We start from the raw sequence: 27,177 nt of genomic DNA on the forward strand, positions 1-27,177 counted from the left end.
TTAATATTTGTATTGGCTTTAATATTTGTACACGACGCAAAGCACAACAGCCTCTCGTACCATATTGCGTACATAAATGATGACGGATTTGTCATTTTTACTATTCCTTTTATGGTTGTCCTTTCAAGAGTTTTATTCTTGTTATGAGGCTGTTTTCTTCATTATGATATCAGAATAGTTGTATCGGCCAGACACAATTTTTTACTTTATGTTCCCCCCAAAATTTAAATCAGAAATTAAAAACACGCTCATCATAGAATGGGTGCATTTAACTCATTCTATGTATGAATTGCATTTTAAATGTGTTACAAATGAATTTATAGATACTGCAGGACAAATGTGATTGTCACATCACTGTCCCATTATGTCATCACTAATACTGAAGATGTGGAAAAGTGGAAATAAAGGAGGATGCAACACATCAAATTGAGCACAATCTGATGTCATATACTCAATATAGGCTATGCTTTCAAAGGTGGATTGGCAATTATTTGTTCACCTCAGACTCACATGATAGCAGAGGATTGTGATCTTGGGTAAAATCTTTAGGTAAATAAATCTAATGGTCCTGAGAGGAAGCAACAGACTCCTCTCCGGCAATAAAATCAAAAGCACTGCGTCATCACCATCTCCATCAGTTCATTTTAATCAATATGATAGTTTTAAAAAAAAATTCACTTATTGATGGCACATCATATAATATTACATTAGAACAATTGATTAGATGAGAAAAAACCCTGTGCTAATTCTTTTTTACTGTTAATGTTGATGTAAATGTTGTTAACCATTAGTTAAGTGCCATGACTTTCTTGACCATATGGTTTTGTAATGTTTGCTATGTTAAATTCTCATAAAAACTATTGAATTTCCCATACCATGTTCTGTTTACTGTCATGTCTGACGTATTCAGTTTAAGCATGCTCCTCCTCCTGAACAATAATTATCTAAATCCATTGGTTAACACTGTGTTTTTTTTTTTACCTGAAAATTAAATATAAAGGGACTGACCCGGTATTTTGGATTACAAGGTTTTATTCTTACACTCTGTTAAAACGTGTCTGGTTCAGCACTTCAGGTACTGTAAATCTTTTTTTTTTTCTTTTAATATCTTTTATATTTCCTTGCTGAATATGATATGTGGAATATAGCTGGTAATTAGCTGGAATAAACTGGTCTTTAGCCGTTCATTTGCTGGCAGACCATCTTGGATTAGCAAAAAACAAGCTACCAGGTGGTCATTTCAGTTGGTTTTTGGAACATAGTGATTGGTTGACCAGCTAATAACCAGTCTGAACCAGCTAGAAACCATCTACTATGTTCCAAAATTTGTTTTATACCAACATCTTAAAATGGATTTCCAGCAAGAATGGGTTGTTTGTTTGTTTGTTTGTTTGACACAAATTGTATTGCCTTTAAATACTTGAAATTATTCTTCACAGAAATGATGGCCAAGTGCATTGTATTGACCGCTATAGTGATGCTGGCAGTGGCATGTGTGGCTTCTCCTCTGTCCAAAGACACACCTGCAAACACAAATGCGATAGCAGGGCTTCCAGAGAGACCACCTGAGATACATGAGAGACTGCAGGCCCTTGTGAGGCGTTCTATGCAGTTATCGGAGGATCAGCGCGAGCTCATGTCCCGGCATCTCTTACAGGCACTATCAGGTGCGTGTCTCTGAAGTTAAAAACATGAGAAGAAATGAAGCATCGCTTTTACTTGCTGTTCTCCGTGTTTTGGGCAGAAATCATTCAACGGGAGGACTGTGTTACAGACTACCAAGGCTGGGTAGATTTTGGGCGCCGCAGTGCAGAATGAGACTGCATGCAAAGTAGTAAAAACTCTGTACTGTGATCTGTCAATAAATATATTTGCAACTATATGTGTTTGTTCTTTCATGTTTTGTTCATCATGATAATCTTCACACAATCGGCAGAAATACAAGGTTCAAAGTAGGCTGTAAAAGAACTAGACCACAGTCACATGACTATAATTGATTTACTTTATTTTGTTGAATAAAACAGTTGTTTTCAATCCTGGTCCTGGGAATGTCTCTCCTATCTGACACACTATCGAAAGCTTAGGCAGATGACTTGTTGCCTTGCTATACCTTATCAAGCAATGACCTTGCTAGTTTTTGTAGTCCGCGGGTTGAAGCAACAAACCCCCACCCCCCCGAAATGCAATTTTTACCCCCCTGGAAGGTGATTTTTACCGGGATGTGATTGGGCTAGTTTTGATTAGGAATTGGGTGGGTTTTGTTGCACAGTCCTGGCAACCCTGCTCAAGGTTGTAAAATGTACCAAAGGTTTTAAGAGAAGACCAACCAGACAAACAATTGTCTTGAAACAACATCCCTTTATTCCAAGCCCACAAAGAAGCCATACTCCTAGAAGAGTGAGCACAAACTCCAATGGGACAAGCCTCTAGTTTTGAAGTATATACGCTAATGCTGTAGCTTCCACAATCCAATGAGACAAGAGTTGTTTCAAAAGCGGCAGAACTTTACTGCAACCTCCGAAACAAACAAACCACTGCTTTGACAGTCTAAAATGATTAGACCTGTCCACATATACACGCAAAGAGCGAACAGGGCATAAATGATGTTGCGCAGATGTGGTCTCCTGAGGAGCAAACTCTTGCAGCATTATAACCTGTGCTCTAAATGGTGTAGACAACACTTTGGACACATATCCACATCTGGGACCTGAGTACTGTCATCTTTATCAAACACTATACAAGTATGTAAATCACCCACTCTCTTCTGCCACACCAGAGCAAGTAAAAGTGACGTCTTAAATGAGAGCACTTTCAGCTCTGCAGCATGCAGCATCCAGCTTATTGGTGCATTACCGCCCCCTTCTGCTCCGGACAGTGACGCTGATGACGTGTTATCCGGTGCGCCCGATCTTCGTTTACAGTCTGAGGGAGACGGACGCTGTATTCAAGCTATTCTACACTGTTTGTATTTTGGAATTGCTATATTTTTTAAAATGGTGCGTAGGAGTGCATGTCGCAGATGTCCTAATCTCGTAACTGTCCGGAGCAGAAGGGGGCGGTAATGCACCAATAAGCTGGATGCCAACCGTCGTAAAACAGGAAAGAAGAAGAAGCAGCGTCACTGTGGAGTGAACGCGGATATACAACAGACCCGGAAGAGAAGACAATGCTGAATAAAGTCGTAGTTTTTGTTATTTTTGGACCAAAATGTATTTTCAATGCTTCAAAAACTTCTAATTAACCCACTGATGTCAAATGGACTACTTTGATGATGTTTTTATCACCTTTCTGGACATGGACAGTGCACCGTACATACATTTTCAATGGAGGGACAGAAAGCTCTCGGACTAAATCTAAAATATCTTAAACTGTGTTCCGAAGATGAACAGAGGTCTTACTGGTTTGGAACGACATGAGGGTGAGTCATTAATGACATAATTTTTGGCTGAACTAACCCTTTAAGAGTGGATGGCGTGTGCCTGTTATCCAAACAGTCCTGTAGAAACGACAAAATGATTCCTCATTTTTGCCTTTCACCAGAATATGAAGACTTTCCTTTTCAAAGTGTAAAGGCATCTGTTTGACAGGCCTCTTGCTTCCGCAATTGTATCTAAGACCCTTTATGTCACATTCAATGCCTGCCTCTCGCACTGACCTGCCAGACATGCAGGTCCCATAGCCCTGGCCTGAAGTGCCATATAGTGTCCATCACTTGAGACAGCAGGTTCCTCTGTAATGGAATCAGCCACAGGGGAGCCACCAGAAGTTCCACCAGTTCTGGAAACCACGGCTGGTTGGGGTAGTTCTGAGTGAGCAGCAGCATGTTCCGCCAGCCCTTGAAGTGGGCAAGAAGGAAACCCCCTTGGCGATTGATGTATGAGAAGACTGTCGTGTTGTCTGTCCGAACCAGGACATGGTGGTCCTTCTCAAGAATGAAAGAAAGTTCTGCAAAGCTAAAGATAATGCCTTCAGCTCTAGGCAGTTTATGTACTACTTTGTGGAAGCACTTTGCTTGTCCAAGTACTGCAAACTGGCTTGCCATCACAAAGGCCTCCCTAGCCCATCAACAAAGCATCTGTCGCTACAACTTTCCTCCTGACCACTCTGCCTATTGGGACCCCCTGTTCGTACATGGTCCTGTCGAGCCAAGGTGCCCATACAGCCACGAGTCACTAAGATGTACATCTGGCCTCTGTGCCACACAGAACCTGAGAATGCGATTGGGCTCGTTTTGATTAGTAATGGGTTGGGTTTTGTTGTGCAGTCCTGGCAACCCTGCTCAAGGTTGTAAAATTGAGTCCTGTGACAGGCACGCTCACGTCCACCGACAAAAAAAACAAAAACAAAAAAAAACAGTCCCCAGGTTATGCATGAGGATCTGCTTCACAGTAATCATTTTAAATGGGCACTTTGCCAGCACACGATTCAGCATTCTCAGAAGACCACAATCCTTCTTGGGAACTAGAAAATATCGACTGTACAGACCACTTTCCCTGTGCTCTGGATGCACCACTTCTATTGCCTGTTTTGCTAGGTGAGAATGAATCTCTGCTTGCAATATGGCCACGTCCTGATCTGGCACTTTCGCCACTGAAACAGGGTGGTCTGTTTGCATACTTTTTACACGATTCTTTGGTTCTTTTGTAGTATGGTTTGGTTAAGTGTGATAAAAACAAACATCGTCATCTGTGTACCTTACTTCTTCCTCTTCCCATCACTGCTTCCTGATGGTTTAAGAGTACAGTTAGGCTACTCCGAGTCGCCCCTGTCGTTTCAAAGAATACTAGAATGGTGAACGCGTCAAGTATAAACACCTCATCCGTTTGGGGAGGTGTGTGAGCAGTCAGCGGAGGCTCGCGTGCGAAACCAGGCAAAAGTATAAACAAGGCTTTACACAGTGTTGTGGAGAAAAGTCTCTCTTTCATGCAAATGAAGCTCAGTAGGCAGAGTTCCAGAATAAGACTTTTTTGGACAGCGTAACAAAGCCAGGATGCCTGCAGGACTGTTCTTGTATTTTTTCATATCTGCTGTTTGGCAAAGACCATGCAAATTTAATTTTGTTTATTTACGATTCACCCAACCTGTTTTTCAAAATGAAATTTTACTACTTTCATCTTTCTCTTTAATTGTGGAATCCCAACAGTTTATAATCAACCCTTTCCCAGAGGTGAGAGAGAGAGAGAGAGAGAGACATTTCTGCATCTGATTCTGGCTAAACACAATCATATGCACAGTGGCTCTAAGAGAAAACAGAGTCATTGCAATTAACATTTGATTTGGACATGCCTTGATGCCTTGATGCCTTCCTACCTGGGAATGCATCCTCCAAAGGTCTTTTTTGTTTTTCTTTCAGACACACCTGCCTCTTTTATTTAACACACCTGGTTCAGATCATCAGCTCATTAGGAGAGAGATCCTGTACTGAACTGAGTGGTTGTGTCCGAAAGCTTAAAAATGCTGCCTTTGGAGGATACATCCTGAGGTAAGAAGGCATAAAGGCACATCTGAATCCAGCGTTAGCTTCACTTCCTGTCATTTGAGATACCTTCATCTGATTTTTGAAGGCAATAGTTGTATCCTTCGCTTCCTCTGGTATCACACAATGCTTTCTTTATATGACAGTAAAGAAAAATAATAAAGTTGGTATCTGAAAGTTGCAATTTGGTGGTTAGTTTGTATGTTTTTTACCAAAGTTTTCCACTTTTGATGTCATTTCTAGGGAGAAATTACTACCGGTATAGTATAATATATGGTTAAATATTATCTTAGTTATCGCCAAACCTCTCTCTTTTTGTTGTAGATCATTAAACCGTTATGCAGCCTCAGAAGTCAGCTGCCTGCAAAGTCATTGCTTGATAGAGCAGCAAGGCAACAAGTCAGCTGCCTAAGCTTTCAGACACAGTGTGCCAGATAGGAGAGACATACAAAATCTTTACTATATTAAAATGTAGGTTATTTCAGTCAGTTCACACATAATTATATAAACATACAAACAAGCAGACAGGTCAAAATACACTGAAATCTTTATTGCAGTGTAACACAATATCAGTGCCTGATAAAGTTACTTTAGTTTAGATACAGTGTACTCAGGGGCTTCAATTCATTGTCAGACTAAACAGTGTCTAAACATTGTTCTAATGTAAAAATACACCCATTACTCAACCTTTAACCTTTTATCCTTGTTTAAATGAATAATTCTTTACTTAATTCTTTAATTTTTTGATATTGTCCATTTTTTAAAAACAACTCTATACATAATCTACAAAATTGTGACCAGGCATTGTGTTTTGTACAGAGTGGTATTTCAAGTACACATTTTTATATATATATATTACTTTTTAAATAACCATTTTGTCTCTAGATCAGTAAATACTACACTTCATCATGTCCCTCTGAAAATCTCCAATACATAGAAGGCTTTCCATACACATATATACTACCATGTTTCTTTTCACTTGGTTGACAGACTCTAGTGGACACAATGAAAGACGAGTTGTTGAGGGCAAAATAAAAGCTGTGTTAAATGAACAATGCACCCAACAGATCTTGTATCTAGTGATATAAATTCCCAAGACAACTCTATATTATATTTAACCGATTGTGCATTAACTATTTATGGCTCTAGAGCATTTAATTCAAGCAAAAACTGCACCATTGACTTTATTTCTGCATCCCTGATTCTGGCAAAACACAATCATATGCATTACAAACATTACAATCAGATGAAAATGTGTTTGTGACATTAAAGTTGCATTACATACAGTACATACATGTGTGTGCATGGTGTACCATCACATGAGGTGTTCTTGCATTAAAGCACAATGAAAATAAAGCACAAGATCACTTCTAGTCGCTCAGCAAGTCTGTATAATGTTCCCTAACAATCCTCATAAATACAGCTTCTCATTTTTACAGTGTAGACTGCAGGTACAGTACATAACCTCACATAATGTACTCTGCATTCCCTAGAAAAAGGGGTCTGAATGCCCTGAAAAGTGCTATTACGAACAAACGTATTTCTCAGAAAGCACAACGCACTACTGACATTGATGCTTGGTTGGCAGCAAGCAAAAACTGAGGCCACATAGTGCATTTTTCTGTAGTGCTGTACAATTTCATAACAATAAAACATTGATTTCAAGACTGACGGTGACAGACAGTCTCAATTGAAGACGACGTTAAAAAGTCAACAAATGTTCTCTTCTGAAGAGTGTTTAAAAAAACCTACGGCAACAATGATACAAAAAAAAAAAGATGGGTTTGACTTCATCATGAAATCTATTGAGGTGCAGTCCACTTAAAATTCCCAGTGACACATACGTTAAATAGGAAGTCACCACAGAAACGCAAACTTGATATGTCATTCAACTGATATGGCTTCCAGAACGCCCCATCACAAATGGGGAAAGTTTAGCTGCATGCCAAAATGAGTGTGAAGCACGAAATGTCAACTTTAATGGTGAACAGCTCTGTGCGTTTCATGGGGGACTGTTATTCGGGTCTGGTTTTTCTTTTCGATCAGAATCCACCAAGCCTCTGGCAACCACTTTGTACAGACCCAGGCTTCTGAGCTTTTCTACAAGATTGACGCTGAAAATGTTTCTCTGCTGTTCCTTTTCTCTTTTTCCTTGTTCCCTTCCATCAAAGCCCCATTGTCTTTCCTCTGAGGATGCGTTGAGGGTTTGAATGAAAGGAGAGCTGGGATGGGTTGAGGCTGAGATGCCACGCTCTGATACCAGTTGTAGCAGACCGAGGGAGGAGGTCGGGTGGAAGTGCGATGTGGACCCAGAGACGCACTGGAGGCCTGATGACGTCCTCACATGCTCACAGCTCCCACAAGCGGACGCACTGCGGGGCCGAAGGCTGGGGAGAGAACAAGGAAGAACAATGTCATGGGCTCCACGGGAAGCTTTAGTCAGATACACCAAACCACAGCAGAAACAAAGAGAGTAGAACAAAAGTGTTAGTGAAAACCGTTCCAAGTATCCAAGTTCCAAACACATTAGATGCAAGTATGATCATGCCTATGAATAAATGGATGTGAAGATGAGACTTGCACAAGTTGGTTAACAATTTCAACAGTATTTAATGAACTTGAATGTAACATGCACAGTCTAGTATTAATAGTAGTAAGTCATTCTCAAAATATGATTTCAGTCATGATAAAGAGATTTAAAATATTCAAGAAACCACATATAAAAAAAGTTTTTTTATTCTATAACCTACAGTCAAACTAAAATGTATTCAGACACCTTGAATATTTCATTCATTAATACAGTTTATTCACTATAGTTTAAAAAAATGGTAATAACATATATGACCAGATCTCAGAGTTAAACTGTGTCAGAAAAAAATAATCTTAATTATGTCAGATAACACTTAAAACATGGTCAGGTCAAATTGCCTGAAGAATTTTTGGATAAAAATTTTGATCAGTTTTACTGGTAGTCCACTGTGTGAAGAATTTTTGGGTATAATATGCCACAGTTTACTAAATTTTGCTAACCTCACTTTCACACTATAGTGTCCTGCACCCACTAGTAAAAAATTATCAAAAATATCAAAAATGTTGAATTTTTTTTTATTATTGTATAACCTATAACATAATCATAATGATAATATAAAATGGTTATTTGCCAGGTGCCTGAAAAATCCCTTGGCCTCTTCATCTGGTATGATGTTTCATTCAATTTCATAAATGAAATATACTTTTATATATCTTATATATATATATATATATTTTTCCCTCCATGTGAAGCGTTAGTGAAAGTTTATAGAAAAGCAAAACAAAGTAATTAATAATACAAACAATTAAAAAAAAAAATATCCATTTTTTAAGTCAATGTTAAAAACTAGTATTTTGAAGGTACAAACATTTTTGAAAAAGTACTTTCAAAGTCAAAGTTCAGAGAAAGAACATTGTTCTACAGAGTCCCTAAAGGGACATGGTGAAGGAAAAAAATATGAGATTGGAGGAAAAATTACTTGTCAATGCTTTTGCGTTTCCCTGAGATGTTTGCGTTTCTTCAACTTTAGCAAGTGAACGCAAAAATGTTTAAATATTTTTTTCCTGACCAAGTCCCTTTATATGGAGGACGAAACCTGAAAAACAATAAATAAATAAATACGGAAATAAATCAATAAATAAATAAATCCACAAAATGATATATAAATATATAAATGTGCAAATAAATAAATAAATAAATAAATAAATATATAAATCCACATATTCCTGCATAAATAAATATATAAATAATTAAATGTGCAAGGAGATAAATAATTAGCTAAATAAAACAAATGTTGGGGGAAATAAAACAAATGTTAAAGGAAACGCTAAGCTTAAAGTTGACTTTTTTACTTTAAACCGTTTATTCATTTTTGAACGTAGCTTCGTATTTATTTTTCCTTGGTGCAACATGCTAATGAGAGGGTGTCAATCAAACATCAGAAGGCGGTCTCTATGCCACCATTGGCTGACACTGTTGAAAATAGTAGTATACAATCTGCTGATTATATTCTCTTCAGAGTAGATTCATCTCTAAATGCTTTAGGTCAGTTAGCAGCGACATTTGATGTAGCTGTAGATCCGTTTGTCCTCTAAAAGAGTGCAGTAAAGTTAGTGTTTGATTTGATATTCCCAGCATATTTGCCAAGGCTGCTAAAGGGACCGTCTGCATATTCCACTCACAGTTCAAAAATATATACGTCAAGTCATTCAATACACAATTATTTTTAGAAAAAAATTACTGTAAGTCACCTGGGTTTTTTCATGTTGTAGGGTATTTTTTCAAGGTTGCATATATTTTTTTCAAGGTTGCAGTGTATTCCTAGTGACCAGACTGACTTACTTCATGTGAATAATGGCAAATTTCACCTGTAGTAAGTCAGTCTGGCCACTAGGAACATACTACAACCACTGGAACATGAAAAACACAGATGAATTAGGCCTACAGTATTTTTTTTCTCTGAAAATAATTGTGTACTGTACATACATTAGGTAGGTATTGACAAAATTTCACCTGTAATAAGTCAGTCTGGTCATGAGGAATATATATACCTTTGGAACATGAAAAAAAAAACTATAGGTGAATTACAGTATTTTTTTTTTTTTTTTTCAAAAAATAATCATTTACTGCACAAACGATATACTGGCAGAAGCTCATATTCAGTAAGTCAGTCTCCCCATGAGGCATTTACTATAACCTAAAATTTTATGGACTGTGAGTGGAATTTGCAGACGGTCCTTTTAGCAGCCTAGGCGAATATGCAGCGAATATCAAACTTAAAACTAACATTACTGCACTTTTTTAGCGGACAAACAGATCTACAGCCACATAAAATGCAGCTGCTAACTGACCTAAAGCATTTAGAGATGAATCTACTCTGAAGAGAATATAATCAGCAGATAGTATACTACTATTTTCAACAGTGTCAGCCAATGGTGCTTTTACAACGATCAGCCAATGGCGGCATAGAGACCGCCTTCTGATGTTTGATTGACACCCTCTTATTAGCATGTTGCACCAAGGAAAAACAATGATACGAAACTACATTAAAAAAATGAATAAGTTGTTTAAAGTAAAAAAGTTAACTTTAAGCTCAGCATTACCTTTAAAAAAAATTTATTCCCCCCAACATTCGTTTTATTTAGCTAATTATTTATCTCCTTGCACATTTAATTATTTATATATTTATTAGTGCAGTCAATCGATTAAAAAAAAATTAACTCGATTAATCACACATTTTTCTGTGATTAATTGTGATAAATCGCAATTAAAAACGCTCATGTTTTTATTTTAATATATTTTATAATGTAATAATTTCACAGTTAATCTCCAAACTAAAACAACAAAGACAGTATATTTTAAATACTCGTTTAATGACATCTTTTTATACTAATACTGCTAATACTGCTATGAAATAAGATTGATTCCCCCCCCCCAATTTTAAACATGAAATGATTCAAAATTCCAGAGCAATTAAAAACTATAATTTTTTACATTTATTAGTCTTCAAAAATTAACTTTTAATTTAAGTGAACTTAGAACAATCCTTACATAAACCCATAATAAATGTCATATTTACCTGTGCCTTTCCTACCTAACAGATACAGAAAAATACAGAAATTGAATAAAGTTACCAAACAGTCTGCACTGCATAATTTATAGCCTAAATTAAATATAGATTAATCATTATTAAAGCTACAAAAGTTTTTTAGTCAAGAGCAGTGAGTAAATTTTCTCTGTTACCTTTGTTCTTTCATTATCTTCAATGACAGACGGCATTGGCTGCTGTCACTTTAAGAGCTGCCGCTGCTGCACATGACGCATCTCACACGCGTCCCACTTTCTCACAGCTCTTTACTTTCATTTTTAAGACTTGATTTAACTCATTCAAGGCTGTTATTATGAGGATCCTCAACAAAACAGCCATTTTTGCATTATTGTGTGTGTGTTATTGACAGAGAACTCGATTCTGGCGCACGTCTTTCTGTGTGTCGCGTATGTGACAGGACATTCTCAGACAGCGCATTCTCTTTTTCTCTTTTGGCGTGCTTAAATGGTTTAAAAGCATTTGCATGAATAAGAGCGTGATCATATAGTGTAATGCTAGGAAAAATGGATGCTGGGTTAAAGGTGCCATCGAACGTTTTTTTACAAGATGTAATATAAGTCTAAGGTGTCCCCTGAATGTGTCTGTGAAGTTTCAGCTCAAAATACCCCATAGATTTTTTTTAATTAATTTTTTTAACTGCCTATTTTGGGGCATCATTAAATATGAGCCGATTTATGCTGTGTGGCCCCTTTAAATTCGCGTGCTTTCCGCCCATGGAGCTCGCGCTTGCCTTAAACAGTGCCTAAACAAAGTTTACACAGCTAATATAACCCTCAAAATGGATCTTTACAAAGTGTTCGTCATGCATGCGACATGCATGCGTCGGATTATGTGAGTATTGTATACTGTTATATTGTTTACGTTTGATTCTGAATGAATTTGAAGCTGTGATCCGTGGCTAACGGCTAATGCTACACTGTTGGAAAGATTTATAAAGAATGAAGTTGTGTTTATGAATTATATAATTAGACTGCAAGTGTTTAAAAATGAAAATAGCGACGGCTCTCTTGTCTCCGTGAATACAGTAAGAAACGATGGTAACTTTAACCACATTTAACAGTACATTAACAACATGCTAACGAAACATTTAGAAAGACAGTTTACAAATATCACTAAAAATATCATGATATCATGGATCATGTCAGTTATTATTGCTCCATCTGCCATTTTTTGCTATTGTTCTTGCTTGCTTACCTAGTCTGAATGATTCGGCTGTGCTGCTCCAGACGTTAATGCCTGCCCTTGTCTAATGCCTTTCATAATGTTGGGAACATGGGCTGGCATATGCAAATATTGGGGGCGTACAACCCGACTGTTACGTAACAGTCGGTGTTATGTTGAGATTCGCCTGTTTTTTGGAGGTCTTTTAAACAAATGAGATTTATATAAGAAGGAGGAAACAATGGTGTTTGAGACTCACTGTATGTCATTTCCATGTACTGCACTCTTGTTATTCAACTATGCCAAGATAAATTAAATTTTTCATTCGAGGGCACCTTTAATTGCGTTAAATGGTAACATGTTAAACTGGATAAAAATTAATCGCATGCGTTAACGCATTAACGTTGACAGCCCTAATATTTATTTATGCAGGAATATGTGGATTTATACATTTATTTATGTATTTATTTGTACATTTATTTATTTATTTATTTATTTATGTATAATTTTGTGGATTTATTTATTTATTTCCGCATTTATTTATTGTTTTTTAAGGCTCTTTTCAGGTTTAGTCCTCTATACATTTAGGAAAAAGGACTCTTTTATATATATATATATATACAGCTATGGAAAAATTAAGAGACCACTCCAAGTTCAGAAATCAATGTTAAGTGGTCTCTTAATTTTTTCCATAGCTGTATTTATTTATATATATATATATATATATATATATAAAGAATGTAAGGGAATAATTCATTAAAATTTGTATAATTTTTATGGTAATTTGTCACTTGTGTTACAATCCTTGTTTCAAAAATAAAATAAAATAAAATAAAATAAAATAAAATAAAATAAAATAAAATAAAATAAAATAAAATAAAATAAAATAAAATAAAATAAAATAAAATAATAGGTAACACTTTACAATAAGGTCTCATTTGTTAACATTAATTAATGCATTAACTAATATGAACTAACAGTGAGCAACATATTTTTACAGTATTTATTAACCTTTGTTAATGTTAATAAAAATGTTCGCCGTGCATTAACTAATGCTAACAGATACAACATTTGATCTTAAAATTGTACTTGTAAATATTGAGAATAATATTAACTAAGATATTGTTCATAGTTTGTTTTAACTAATGCAGTTAACTAATGTTGAAGTTAAATTAAATCTTATTGTGAAGTGTTACCATAAAATAAAACCATCCAGATTAGTAATGTCAAGCTGTTAATATCATTTTTATGGGAGATTTTAACTGAATTCATAACTTCAAAGTTTTTTGAGAATGACCTTAGTACATTTATTTTCCCCAACAAAACATGATTTTAACAGACAAGTGTTATGTTAAAACAGATGTGCGATACATGAGACATAACAGCACTCATCATACCTAAACCTATATTTGAATAGGACAGAAGACAGAATTAATAACAAAACGTCTTGATGCTGTTATGCAACGATGTTTGTTTAGCTCATGAATGAAACCTAAGGTTAGAGAGAAAGAACGTTAGTGAATGGATTTCGCAATTGCACGGATGATCCTAACAAAGGGATCAAAAAGATCATGCCTGACATGTCTTACTTTACAGAGGATGGTATTATAACTGTACAAAGAGCCGGTTCCAGCGTTTCCTGTTACAGAGGGAAGGAGGGAAAATAAGCAAGAATACTAAAAGAAAGTACTAAATATTGTAAAATCTGACATAGGCATTTCTTGTTTTCTTGTTTTTAATGTAAAAATTAAATCCATTGTCTAGTGCAAATATCCATTAAAAGCAAGAGAATTCTGATGGATGAGTGACAGTCCTATAATAAGCACTGTGTGAATCATGTCTTACCTGGTGGAAAAGGAGGAGAGGAGGACTGAGGGATGGAGGATCTGACAGCTAGTGGTCGGGAGCGTGGGGGAGGTCTGAGGGATGTTAGGTCTGGATGAAGTGACTGCAAGTTTATTTGAGGAAACACAAACACATTCTAAATCTCAGCTATGCATGACAGTTACCTACAGCACTACAGTAAAGATAGGGTGAAATAAAACCATGATAATTGCTAGGAAGCAAGGGGGAAATGGTAAAAATAGTCATTTAGAAATAAATGTATACTGAAATCTAACACCTTATTGGATCTGAAGTGTATTGAGTACTTCAAAAATCAAATGTGTTGCTGTAGGTGATTGGGTTCTTACCCACGGTGCCGTGCAGGAGGTTGGGGAATTTGGACAGATCAGGCTCATCCTCCTCAAGGTCGTTGAGGCTGTAGACATGCTGAAAATCCACGTCCAGCTCTCTGAAGTCTTTGGTGAGGACACCCGGCCGTGGGTGCAGGATGCCCCCAAGATTGGGCTTGGCCAGCTGCTGCCATTGGTGCAGAGTCACTGAGCCTGTGGACAGTGGCAAGATGAAGTAAATTGGTCAATAGTAATGTTCAGAAAATATATCATTTTGATATCATTTGATACATAAAGTCAAATGTCAGGGTGATACAGCTGTTCTGGTATCATAATGCTCTTTATAAAAATGAAATCATTGAAAAGGAAAACCTTATTATATAGTTAATATCTTGTATTATTATTTTTTATTATTTCTTATTTTCAGGGTTCAAAAGCTGCCACGATATTAGATTTTTCATTGCACTATTATCGTGGCCAAACGAATTCACAATAATGATATATCTATAGAAATCTTTAAAAAAACATTTTTAACACTTTAATTTTATTGTTTATGGTTATTGCGACACCCCTAACATAACAATATTTAAAGGTGCCCTAGACACTTAACAGTCGGGCTCATTAATATGTACGCCCCTAATATTTGCATATGCCAGCTCATGTTCAAGGCATTAGACAAGGGCAGGACGTCTGGATGTGCACAGCTGAATCATCAGACTAGGTAGGTAAGCAAGCAAGGACAACAGCGAAAAATGGCAGATGGAGCAATAATAACTGACATGATCCATGATATTTTTAGTGATGTTTGTAAATTGTCTTTCTAAATGTTTCGTTAGCATGTTGCTAATGTACTGTTAAATGTGGTTACAGTTACCATCGTTTATTACTGTATTCACGGAGACAAGACGTACTGTATTCACGGAGACAAGACTGTCGTTATTTTCATTTTTTAAACACTGGCAGTCTGTATAATTCATAAACACAACTTCATTCTTTATAAATCTCTCCAACAGTGTGTAATGTTAGCTTTAGCCACGGAGCACTATCAAACTCATTCAGAATCAAATGTAAACATCAAATAAATACCATACTTATGCGATTAGACATTCTGCATGACGAACACTTTGTAAAGAACAATTTTGAGGGTTATATTAGCTGTGTGAACTTTGTTTATGCTGTTAAAGGCAAGCGTGAGCTCCGTGGGCGGGGAGTGTGAGCATTTAAAGGGGCCGCAGCCTAAATCGGCTCATATTTATTGATGCCCCAAAATAGGCAGTTAAGGCGAGACACTACAGGTGAATAGGGATTTTTTTTAATTAAAAGAAATCACTGTGAAACTTTTCCAGTTTATTACTGGCATAAACATAAGAAAAAAAATGTATTACAAATTTGTGTAAATTTATGTTTTAATATGCAAATGAGGCCTTATATACTTAAATATATGCTCATTTGCATACATTTCCAAAAACAAAATCTGAAAATTGGAATGGTCCAGGTTTAAATTTTTTGGTTATATTTGTTGACATATTAGATGAAAGGGCTTTTACAGAAGGGATTCTGGATATCTTATTTGTGCTTTAGTAAATTAGAGAATACTGACAATAGCCTTAAAAAACCTATTTTCGCCATGTTTTTTTGAGTAAAATGACCCATAATTCAGGATAGGAATGATATATCAACAAATCCCTCTGTAAAAGCCTTCAGAATATAGTTAAGTATAAGTCTGGAAAAGTTGGTGCTTGTAGGTGCTACTGAAGTGGATATATCTGACTCTGAGAGTGAGAAAAAACTCATTTTGAGAAAACGGCCTTTAAAGTTTTTATATTGTATAAGTTCATTTATTTCTATTGAAACCCCCGACCTACAAACAAAATATATATTCAGTTTATTAATATCAGTATTATGTAATATTTAAAACACATGGAAATTGATAAATGAATAAATTATTAATAACAATAGCCTTAAGCTGAAGAGAACTACCTTAACAAACACACATAACAGTCACAAAAACTGCAAACTTCTGCAGTAGTCTACCTATCTCTCTCACACAGACTACACTCCAGCAACACACTACTACAGAACCCATGATTCTGTGGATCGATGTTAATTTTCAGCCCTGATCCAGCACAGTTAGGACAACACAAACACATGACTAATTCATACAATCGTGTGACGTGAATTATGAGCCATTCCTGTGTGGCGCGGCTGTCATTCCCAATCCCTCCAACACACTCTTTCCCTTTCCAAACAATAGGTTACGCGATGAGACACTCGATGATGGGGTTTCATCGTCTAATCTGTTGTTTACTTTCATTTTACTAGCTCTTGCAAGTGACAGCTGTTGCCGTTTTTGATTTCGGTGTTGTCGGCATTTTCTCTCAGGCGCAGAATAAACAAGGAAGCGTGACGCCTGAGAACCAATCACGTAGTCGGAAATTCACATCGATCAATCAGATGTGGGTTTCGGCTGACTTTCCCCGGCAAACTTTCGCGGTTGGTTATTTCTACAAAGGAAATGTCCATATTTGGATTAGACAGCGCTGTTAATGAGACTGAGAGCTTTACAATGATACGAGCATAGACTGTAGGATACGAGGCATAACATGTTTCTGTGAATGGAGACGGCATGGGAGCTCGCGTTAGAATGCTAACTTTTGGTGATTTCCGATAGAAATCTAAAGGCGCAAGTTGACAAAATGTAATGAAATAACCACCTTAATGTGTAATGTTGACATATTTTTTATTTTGACATGAAAGCTTACATGTTAAGGGAGCAAACTGGCCCAAAATCTCAAAATTGACCACTGCATGAAAAAACGATGTTTTCACCTGCCGTGTCTCGCCTTAAAAAAATTAATAAAAAAAAAATCTATGGGGTATTTTGAGCTGAAACTTCACAGACACATTCAGGGGACACCTTAGACTTATATTACATCTTTTTAAAAGACGTTCTATGGCACCTTTAATTTTTAAATATGAAACCGGTATATCGCGACACACCTAGTTCCTACACATTTTCCATTTCAAAATTCCATACTTTTCCAGACTTTTCCAAACCTCTCTGTAGATTTTTCAGACCATGTTTAAAATGGTTCTTACAGCATTTTTTCAGCATTATATTTGGTATATAATACAGTCATCTCTTCTGTTTTTTTCCACCAGACCACCTTCCGTATTCAAGTTTCGAAGAAAGTGTAAACTGACATCGCGTCAGTTATACTTTTTCCCTAAGTTGAATAGGCAAGGTGTAGGACGTAGTGAAAGCTTTTTAAACTGCAAGAGTTTTACACTTTCTTTGTAAGTTGCATACGGAAGGTAGTCTGGCGGAAGCTAGATATTTTACTTCATAACTTGTTAAATATGGATATTTTTTTACACAAACGCATCGCTTCGCTTCAGAAGGCCTTTATTAACCCCCCGGACCCGTGTGGAATACACGTTTATGATGGATGGAAGCACTTTCTTCAGCTCATACTCGTGAACCCTGTTCACTGCCATTATAAAGCTCAGAAGCATCAGGATATTTATTAGTATTTCTCCGAATGTGTTCATCAGAAAGAAGAAAGTCATATACACCTAGGATGGCTTGAGGGTGAGTAAAGCTTGTGGTAATTTTCATTTGAAAGTGAACTAATCCTATAATATTTGAATTTTTTTTCATCCACCTAATCAAAGTCATGCGGTATAACATGCAGAAACATGATGGGGAAAAAACATGATATCATACACAGGATTCCTGCATGACTGTGTGTTAGAGTCAATACATCCTTTTTTTAAATCCCATAATTTGATCATGGCAAGATGTTGGTTGAACAATTGTGCAACTCCCCTATAATCTGATAATTTTTTATGAATATATGTATTATTATTTACTTATTATTTTATGTTTTTATTTATTATTAGTTTGTTTTAGATCTAAATGTTTCTTTCATGACTATATAAGCTCCATGTGTGCGTATCTACTGACCCTCCAGCGGCTTTACTATCTGCAGCCGTTCAGGCAGGTATGAGCGGGAGGAGCCTGTGCCTGAGGAATGCGTGGAGGTGCCAGAGTAGTTAGTTCCTGTGGATGCAACGCTGCCATTGGGTGTCAGGAAGCCGCTGGAGCCACCGCCACTCCCACTGCTTCCACTCTGCAGGGCGCGCAGTTTCCTTTCTCGCTCCACCTCGAAGAACGGACGCTCGGATGTGTGGCTCTCCTGACGCTCTGAGAGAGACCGGAGCGCTTCCTCTAAATCCTGCCCACCTGGCGTACCTGGCTGGCCCAGACGCTTTGACTCCAGCAACCTATGCAGGAAATATGTTATAATTCATTGCAAATTTATTTATTCTTAAAAGTATTTATAAATTTCAAGGAATTTTAGAAGACACTGACCCATGATCCTGTGTGTGTGTCGGAGGAGAGTGCTTATCCTCCAGATTAACGCTAATATTGTCTGATTCATAATAACTGGTCCGTGGTGTACTGATTCGACTAGAGCGCAATGATGAAGGGCTCGAACCCGGAACCTGGGGAGAGGGATTCTGAGAACGTAGCCGAGCCACCTGATTGGCCACTTTCACTGTCTCAAACACCCGCAATGGATGATTCCTGCAGAGCAAATTCAAGAGAATCACATCATGTTGCAGTCAATGGTTACTTATATACATTATATACTCTAAATTGTAATGTTGACATGCATTTTCTGTAAAGCAGCTTTGAATATGTATTGTGAAAATCACTATACAAATAAATGTCAATGGAATTAAATTAAAAACCTTATTGAATGAAATTTGAATAAAAAATAACTGCATATTCTTCTGAAAATATTACACACTTATTCATTTTAATAAAACGGTGTGTCAGCTGCTACATGTACTCAGGTGACTAACTTGTACTCAGTGGGCGCTGGGCTGTCTAGGCCTTTCCGGAAGGTTCCTTCAATCTCAGCAGCAAGTGAATCCATTGGGAAGACCGCTGCCAGAGTGCTATAACGCTGCACAGTGCTGTTGGGCATACTCTTGTTGCGCAGGTTTTTAATGTCCTCTCTGGCTTCATGGAGCATGTCCTCACATTCTGAGTACCTCTCTTGCAGTTCCTTCAGCTGCCACCAGAGGGAGACGGAACATAATAAATTGATACTTGAGGCGCAAAATCCACTTATTGAAACAAATAAATAACAACTGCAGAATGATGTGTGAATATTGTGATATTGATATTATGAGGATTGTACCTCTGTTTTCAGCTGCGCCTGGGATTCCCGGGAGGCATTCAGATGTTGCGTTAACTCCTCGTTCTCAGCAGTGAGCTGAATTTGGAAGCAAATTTGATGTATTCATTTATATAAATGTATTCTCTAAATAGTGTAAAGGATGAAATAGATTGTGTTTGTGTGTCTAACCCCTTTGCAGCGCTGCTCTAGGTCAACAATCTGTCCCAGGAGGCCACTAATCTCCTCTTGTTGTCTTAGTGAATCTTCCACCTTCCGGGCCAACTCCTCTGACAGAGATACGGCCCGCTTATTCGCCATCGCTGGTGGGAGAGAAGTGGAAACTTTAGTCTGTTACCTTATTTGACATACCGAATGATGAACTGGCCATTGTGGGTAATTTACTCACAGAGTTCGTCCACACACACCATCATAAGCCGTTGCTCTTGTTCCTCATAATTGTTGGTCTCAAATGTTAACTCATTAGCCTAAAAAAAGAGTGATAGGTGTAAAAAAAAAAAAAATGTATCTAATTGTAGCACAATTCTTTTGTACAATTTATGTACGTGTTAAAATATACCTCTGTGCGCAATTTGAAGTTCTCCTCTTCCAAACCCTTGAGTTTCTGTTGCAGAAAGTCGTAATTGATGTAGTTGCTGAGAGATGAGGTCGAATCATTCCGTATAAGCCTGAAGGAGGAGGAAACATTTATCAGTAAGACAGACTGAAGTCTTTGATCATTTTGTGTGTATGTTTGTGCATTTTTGTGACATATCAGGACACAAATTCGTATAATGACATGGGTATGACATAGGTATTACAAGGAGAGGGTGACTTATGAGGACATTACCCCATGTCCCCATTTTTCAAAAGGCTTATAAATCATACAGAATGAGTTTTTTTGAGAAAGTAAAAATGTGCACAGTTTCCTGTGATGGTTTAGTTGTAGGGTTAGTGTAGGGGGACAGAAAATACGGTTTGTACAGTATAAAAACCATTACGCCAATGGAATGTCCCCACAATTCACAAAAACAAACGTGTGTGTGTGTGACTCACAGTGTTTCTGAGGCATGCTCTATATCTTCAGTGCTGGCATAAAAGTGCAGGAGATCATCTCTCATGGAAAGCTCATGACGCAGCTGGGAAATCTGTAAGAACAGACCCAGAATCAGTGTTAAATTCCATATAACACAAAACAGAACATTAACATCTATTTTATCATTAAGAATTACACTGTTTTTATATTTCTCTCTCATATATATATATATATATATATATACACAGTACAGTCCAAAAGTTTGGAACCACTAAGATTTTTAATGTTTTTAAAAGAAGTTTCGTCTGCTCACACCAAGGCTACATTTATTTAATTAAAAATACAGTAAAAAACAGTAATATTGTGAAATATTATTACAATTTAAAATAACTGTTTTCTATTTGAATATGTTTCACAAAGTAATTTATTCCTGTGATGGCAAAGCTGAATTTTTAGCATCATTACTCCAGTCTTCAGTGTCACATGATCCTTCAGAAATCATTCTAATATGCTGATCTGCTGCTCAAGAAACATTTAATGTGTACAATTGTACAAAATATTTGTGTACAATATATTTTTTTTCAGGATTATTTGATGAATAGAAAGTTCAAAAGAACAGTGTTTATCTGAAATCTAATCTTTTGTAACATTATAAATGTCTTTACTGCCACTTTTGATTGATTTAATGCATCCTTGCTGAATAAAAGTATTCATTTCTTTAATTTCTTTTCAAAAAAATAAAAATAAAAATTCTTACTGACCCCAAACTTCGGTAGTGTATAATGCTACAGAAGCTTTGTATTTCAGATAAATGCCGTTCTTTTGAAATTTCTATTCATCAAGGAATCCTGAAAAAAAAGTACACAACTGTTTTCAACATTGAAAATAATCATAAATGTTTATTGAGCAGCAAATCAGCATATAGAATGATTTCAAGGATCATGTGACACTGAAGACTGGAGTAACGATGCTGAAAATTCAGCTTTGCATCACAGGAATAAATTACTTTGTCAAATATATTTAAATAGTACACAGTTATTAGTAATAATATTTCACAATATTACTGTTTTTTACTGTATTTTAATTAAATAAATGTAGCCTTGGTGAGCAGACGAAACTTCTTTTAAAAACATTAAAAATCTTAGTGGTTCCAAACTTTTGGACTGTACTGTATATAAATTACTTTGTGTGTGTATATAGATAGATAGATAGATAGATAGATACTGTTGGCACACATATGTATAGAAAGAGATGCATAAAAATTCTTCAAAAAATTTTTTTTACTTTTGTTCCACATATACCATCAGCTTACATATTTGGGAGGACATGAGTAAATAATGAGGGATTTTAAAGGTGCCATCGAACGTTTTTTTACAAGATGTAATATAAGTCTAAGGTGTCTCTTGAATGTGTCTGCGAAGTTTCAGCTCAAAATACCCCATAGATTTTTTTAAATAATTTTTTTAACTGCCTATTTTGGGGCATAATTAGAAATGAGCTGATTCAGGCTGCGGCCCCTTTAATTGCTCGCACTCTCCGCCCCCTCCCGAGCTCTCGACTCTATCATTGCATAAACAAAGTTCACACAGCTAATATATCCCTCAAAATGGATCTTTACAAAGTGTTCGTCATGCATGCTGCATGCATACATCAGATTATGTGAGTATTATATTTATTTGGATGTGTTGGAATGAGTTTGAGGCTATGCTCCGTGGCTAATGGCTAATGCTACACTGTTGGAGAGATTTATAAAGAATGAAGTTGTGGTAAATTCAATTTTTAATTCTAGGGCACCTTTAATTTTGTGTGCAATACTCTTTTTAAAACAAGTGATATTATTTTTCTTTTAACAATTATGACCTCTTCCTGGGCAATTTCCAGCTGTTCGTCCAGTAGTTTGTTGCGTTCAGTCAGGGCTTTATTCTGCTTGAGCAGCGATTGGCCAATCCTGGCTGCCAATTCCAGATCCCGCTCTTTCTGCGGAGGAAGACAAGCATGTGCGAGACTTTTATTATGTCATCACTGAAGTACTGCACAGCAGCATAATTTATGCCAATCAGTATGTCTGTGACTGTAAAGCAAATCATGTTGTGTCTCTCACCTCCTCAAGCAGATGTGTAACTGCCTCAATGTCATGATACGTCTTTGTGATTTGACCAACTCTCTCTGAACACAGCACTGCAGAGAAAAAAAAGATATTGAGAGAGTGAGAATGTGACAAAGAGGCATAAGGTTGGCTGATGGACTCACGATAAGGAATCAGAAACAATGTAATGAAAATGATAGATTTCAGAATTGTGTCACTACAGTATACGTATAAAAAGACCTCTGATGTTCAAATGGATCAAACACTGTTTATAAAAGTGTGATCTGTGCGGATCTGTAGAGTCAATGTGACCCAACCTCGACGAGACAGGTAACAGAGACGTCTATGCAGTCAAGAACAAGAGCCTCTTAGCCTGATCCTCATTAAGGGTTAAGTCTCTCATTTTCATCCCTACTCATAAATTCTGATCAGGCCTGCGTTTACAAACATCTTCTAGACCAGAGGTCCCCAAATAGGCATACTTTTTCAGGGGGTACATTTTTCTTTTACAAAATATTAAAGGGTTAGTTCACCCAAAAATGAAAATTCTGCCATTAATTGCGCTTCATATCGTTTCAAACCAGTAAGACCTTCATTCATCTTCGGAGCACAAATTAAGGTATTTTTGATTAAAATCCAAGAGCTTTCTGACAAAAAGCAACACAATTACCAATTTCAAGGCCCAGAAAGGTAGTAAAGAAATCATTGAAATAGTTCATGTGACTACAGTGGCTCAACCTTAAGTGACGAGAATACTTTTTGTGCGCAAAAAAACAAAAAAACCCACACTTTTATTCAACAGTTCTTCTCTTCTGTGTCAGCCTCTGATGCTGTTCACGTGAGCACCACGACACATGCGTGTGATGCTGACGTAGGAGCCGGCGCTATGAACCCGGAAATGCTGCACTGTGTTTACTATGTGATCAGCATCAGAGACTGAAACAGAAGAGAAATTGTTTAATAAATGTATGTTATTTTTTTTTTTCCGCATAAAAAGTATTCTTGTCGCTTCATAACATTAAGGTTGAACCACTGTAGTCACATGGACTATTTTAACAAAGTCTTTGCTACCTTTCTGGGCCTTGAAAGTGGTAATTATGTTGCAGTCTATGGGGAGTCAGAAGCGCTCGAATTTCATCAAAAATATCTTAATTTGTGTTCCGATGATGAACGAAAGTCTTACGGGTGTGGAACGACATGAGGGTGAGTAATTAATGACACAATTTTCATTTTTGGGTGAACTAACCCTTTAAAATATAATATAATTAATCAAATATAAATAGATATATACATTTAAATTAAATATAAAAATAAATTAAAATAGAAATATTAAAATAGAATTTAAAATATTTTTATTGTAAAACACTTAAATATTAAAATATAATATAATTAATTATAAATAATATTATAAATATTGTTAAAATATAAATATTATTATACATATAAGTAACAATAGCTATGTTTCCATTCAAAGTTGCAAATTTTACTTATGCTCAAAATTGAAATATCGCTTAAAACCTTTGCGAAAAAAAAGCATAATTTCCCATCCTATGTGTTTAAGAAAACAAAATTGTCACTTTCTGGAAAATTGGTGCAAAATATCTGTAATAAAAATGGAAGTTGCTGCAATCGGGGAAGCCACTGTGGCTCTTTTTTCTACATCATAAATAACTTGCGTCTCAGAGCGTGCAGACGAAGTGCAATACTGTTCTCACATGATCGTGTTCCCAAAAACCAGGCATCTGAACACAAGATAACATAACAATCCAGGCCAGGATTTATTTTTATTATTTATTTATTTTTTAAGTAATCTAAACCACAAGGGCAATATATTATGCTGCTTTCTTTCCAGACAGGTATTTTCACTTGGCTGGTTCTTGTCTTTCCCTGAGGCATAATCAAATTTCAACTGGAATGAGGCGTGTTTGACTTTGCTAAAATAAGAGCTTGGCAGTGGTTCCCAGCTCTGCAAATGATGACTTGGCTCAGCAGAGTCCACATTAATAAAGCTTTAACCTTTTATAGGGACAGTGAAATGCACTGCAGAAAATGGGGTGATAGCAAGTCAAATAATAAAGGCTTCTCTGAGGGTCCTTGGACCTCATAAAGCAGTTGTTTCAACTGCTAGGTCGCAGCTGATAGCGTTGCAGACAACAGGGAAAATAAAGCTAAATGCAAATAATTAAATGCAACTGACCATTTCATACTGTTTGGTCGTCACATGATGTAACATAAAATCTGAAGCAAAGGCAGTTAGTGGTAGAGGCTACATAATGATTAGTGTCAGCATGTGTCCTTTCATTCAGTCCTCCACATCCTCTGGCCACTGACGGAGCCGCTGCTAAATCTGCTCACCTGGCCTGAAAGGAGTTCAATTCTGCTGTGATTTACGTCACTGACAGAACTAAGAACATTAAGGACAGTAAGACAGTAGTCTGTACTATGTGAAACTGGACTGAGCTTCTGTGGGCAGGATAAAGTGAATGGACAGATTAAAGTGATTTAGCCCTTGTGAAATGAACCCTACATCCTTCATTGCATAAAGCAGGAAATTGTGATTAAATGTTTTGCTATGATTAAAACAGATTTAGATACAGAAATCAGTGTTAATTTTTCAAGGAAGAAATGAAAGTATAAATATATATATATATATATATTCAGAGACCTAAAAAATAAAGCACATACATTTCAAAGTGCAAGTTGCATTATGTAAATAAAAATATTGGTTAAATCAAAATTTATCTGCAATTTATCCAACTACACTGCATATTTTAGAGATGCTTATCAACAAGGTCACAAATCCAGAACCCTGTTCTTCCATCATTATGAAAAACAGAACAATATCACACAAGGACAAAGATACTGCAACCACATCTTTGAGGTGAAACAAGACTGACAACTTCTGCAGACGATGATGAGGATTTATTGACATGCTGAGCATGTTGTTCAATACCCTCTTCAGCAAATAAAGACCTTGACAATTCACATGGTGAGTCGCTTTCTCTCCTCCTGCCACACAGTGTGATTCTTTCAGCTTTTCTTGTATGAATAACTGCTCTCTCACACTAATTGTCTCCTTGTCTTTCTCTGTTACCTTGTACCAGCTCCCTGCACAGTCCCTCAGTGTCAGGTTCCTCTTCGTCCTCTGGTTCTTCATCGTCTTCATCATGGCTTGTGCCGCTGTCTCTCTCGCTCTCATCCATTCCTGAACTGCTCCACACCTCCATTTCTGCACTCATGATGTGCTATGATCTCTGTCTGCTCTGCAATGCAGTCTGTCTCGATTCTCTGTCTCTTTCTCTCTCTCCACAGTCTGTGCCAGTCTGATTTATGACACGTTACGCGATCCGACTGTGTTCGCTGCCAGTCAACACAGCTGTCCCCTATGCTTTCTGCTCACTAATGCACCTGTAAGCATGCTGAAGTTGTTACTGAATCTGCTGAGAGTGTGTGTCACTGCAGCTCATGCCTGATGGCAGCTCAGACTCACCTGGCTGCACTGAGCCACAGGAGGACATCACCTCTGAGAGAAGGGGAGGACGGATGAAGGAAACATAGAGGGGTACATGAAAGACCAGAGGATTTGTGTATGTTTTTGCAGTCATTTGGAGTCTTGGAGTATTGGATCGTATTTATTTATAAGAGAATTTTGCAGATTTGATTTGGAACAGCTTGTGTTATTGTACAGATGGCACACCCCCCTGTTCAAACACAATATGGTACCTTCCAGATTAATGTCCTAATACTGCTGCAGCACAACAGACGGACACTCCCACACTCACAGGACACATCAGTGTTATTATTAACTGAAACCAAAACTATTCGGTTTTCGGTAATTAAAATAAAGCTGAAATAAAATAAAATATAAATATTAGATGAAAAACCTTAAAGGGATAGTTCACCCAAAAATGAAAATTCAGTCATCATTTAGTCACCCTCAAGTTGTTCAAAATCTGTATAATTTTGAACACAAAAGAAGATATTTTGAAGAATGTGTTAAACTGAACAGTTTTGGGGCACCATTGACTTCCATAGTAGTTTTATTTCCTACTATGGAAGTCAAAGTGGCCATCAAAGTGGCCTGGTTACATACTTTCTTCAAAATATCTTCCTTTGTGTTCAGCAGAACAAAGAAAATTATACAGATTTTGAACTTGAGGGTGACTAAATGATGATTGAATTTTCATTTTTGGTTGAACTATCCCTTTAAACAAAAATTAGAAATGTTGCCTTCACAATAAAGGAGATAAATAGGTTTAAAGTCCCCCTGAAATCAAAATGTACGTTTTTTAGCTTTTAGTATGAATATGTGCGTCTTAAGGCTATGAATTAGCTGGTGTGTTCCAAAACAATGACAAAATTAGCATTTAGGAGATATAAGCATTCAAAACTTACAGTCTCTCACTTCCGCTAAAA

At 36.7% G+C, this 27,177-nt stretch overlaps 2 protein-coding genes across 4 annotated transcripts; one reads left to right on the forward strand and one right to left on the reverse strand.

Moving 5' to 3' along the window:
- Window positions 1-805: 805 nt before the first annotated feature.
- LOC125256492 (gastrin/cholecystokinin-like peptide) lies at window positions 806-1,868 on the forward strand. The gene is made up of 3 exons (XM_048172540.1): window positions 806-1,075; window positions 1,440-1,667; window positions 1,745-1,868. The coding sequence occupies exons 2-3, from the start codon at window positions 1,442-1,444 to the stop codon at window positions 1,816-1,818; spliced, it is 300 nt and encodes a 99-aa protein (XP_048028497.1). The 5' UTR covers window positions 806-1,075; window positions 1,440-1,441; the 3' UTR covers window positions 1,819-1,868.
- A 4,137-nt stretch (window positions 1,869-6,005) lies between these two features.
- hap1 (huntingtin associated protein 1) lies at window positions 6,006-26,454 on the reverse strand. Of its 3 annotated transcripts, none has more exons than XM_048172534.1 (15): window positions 25,856-26,453; window positions 22,777-22,853; window positions 22,536-22,652; window positions 20,696-20,787; window positions 20,220-20,328; window positions 20,049-20,127; window positions 19,832-19,962; window positions 19,664-19,738; window positions 19,323-19,534; window positions 18,826-19,041; window positions 18,418-18,737; window positions 14,469-14,663; window positions 14,122-14,224; window positions 13,866-13,915; window positions 7,513-7,863 (listed from the first exon to the last, which is right to left on the reverse strand). In XM_048172534.1, the coding sequence occupies exons 1-14, from the start codon at window positions 25,998-26,000 to the stop codon at window positions 13,882-13,884; spliced, it is 1,905 nt and encodes a 634-aa protein (XP_048028491.1). In that variant the 5' UTR covers window positions 26,001-26,453; the 3' UTR covers window positions 7,513-7,863; window positions 13,866-13,881. The 3 variants fall into 3 exon arrangements, with proteins under 3 accessions (XP_048028490.1, XP_048028491.1, XP_048028492.1); XM_048172535.1 differs by lacking the exon at window positions 7,513-7,863 and adding an exon at window positions 13,566-13,768 and having other exon boundaries at window positions 25,856-26,454; XM_048172533.1 differs by lacking the exon at window positions 13,866-13,915 and having other exon boundaries at window positions 6,006-7,863; window positions 25,856-26,441.
- Window positions 26,455-27,177: the final 723 nt, after the last annotated feature.

This window comes from Megalobrama amblycephala, linkage group LG21 (assembly GCF_018812025.1).
Source record: "Megalobrama amblycephala isolate DHTTF-2021 linkage group LG21, ASM1881202v1, whole genome shotgun sequence".
Classification (NCBI taxonomy): domain Eukaryota; kingdom Metazoa; phylum Chordata; class Actinopteri; order Cypriniformes; family Xenocyprididae; genus Megalobrama; species Megalobrama amblycephala.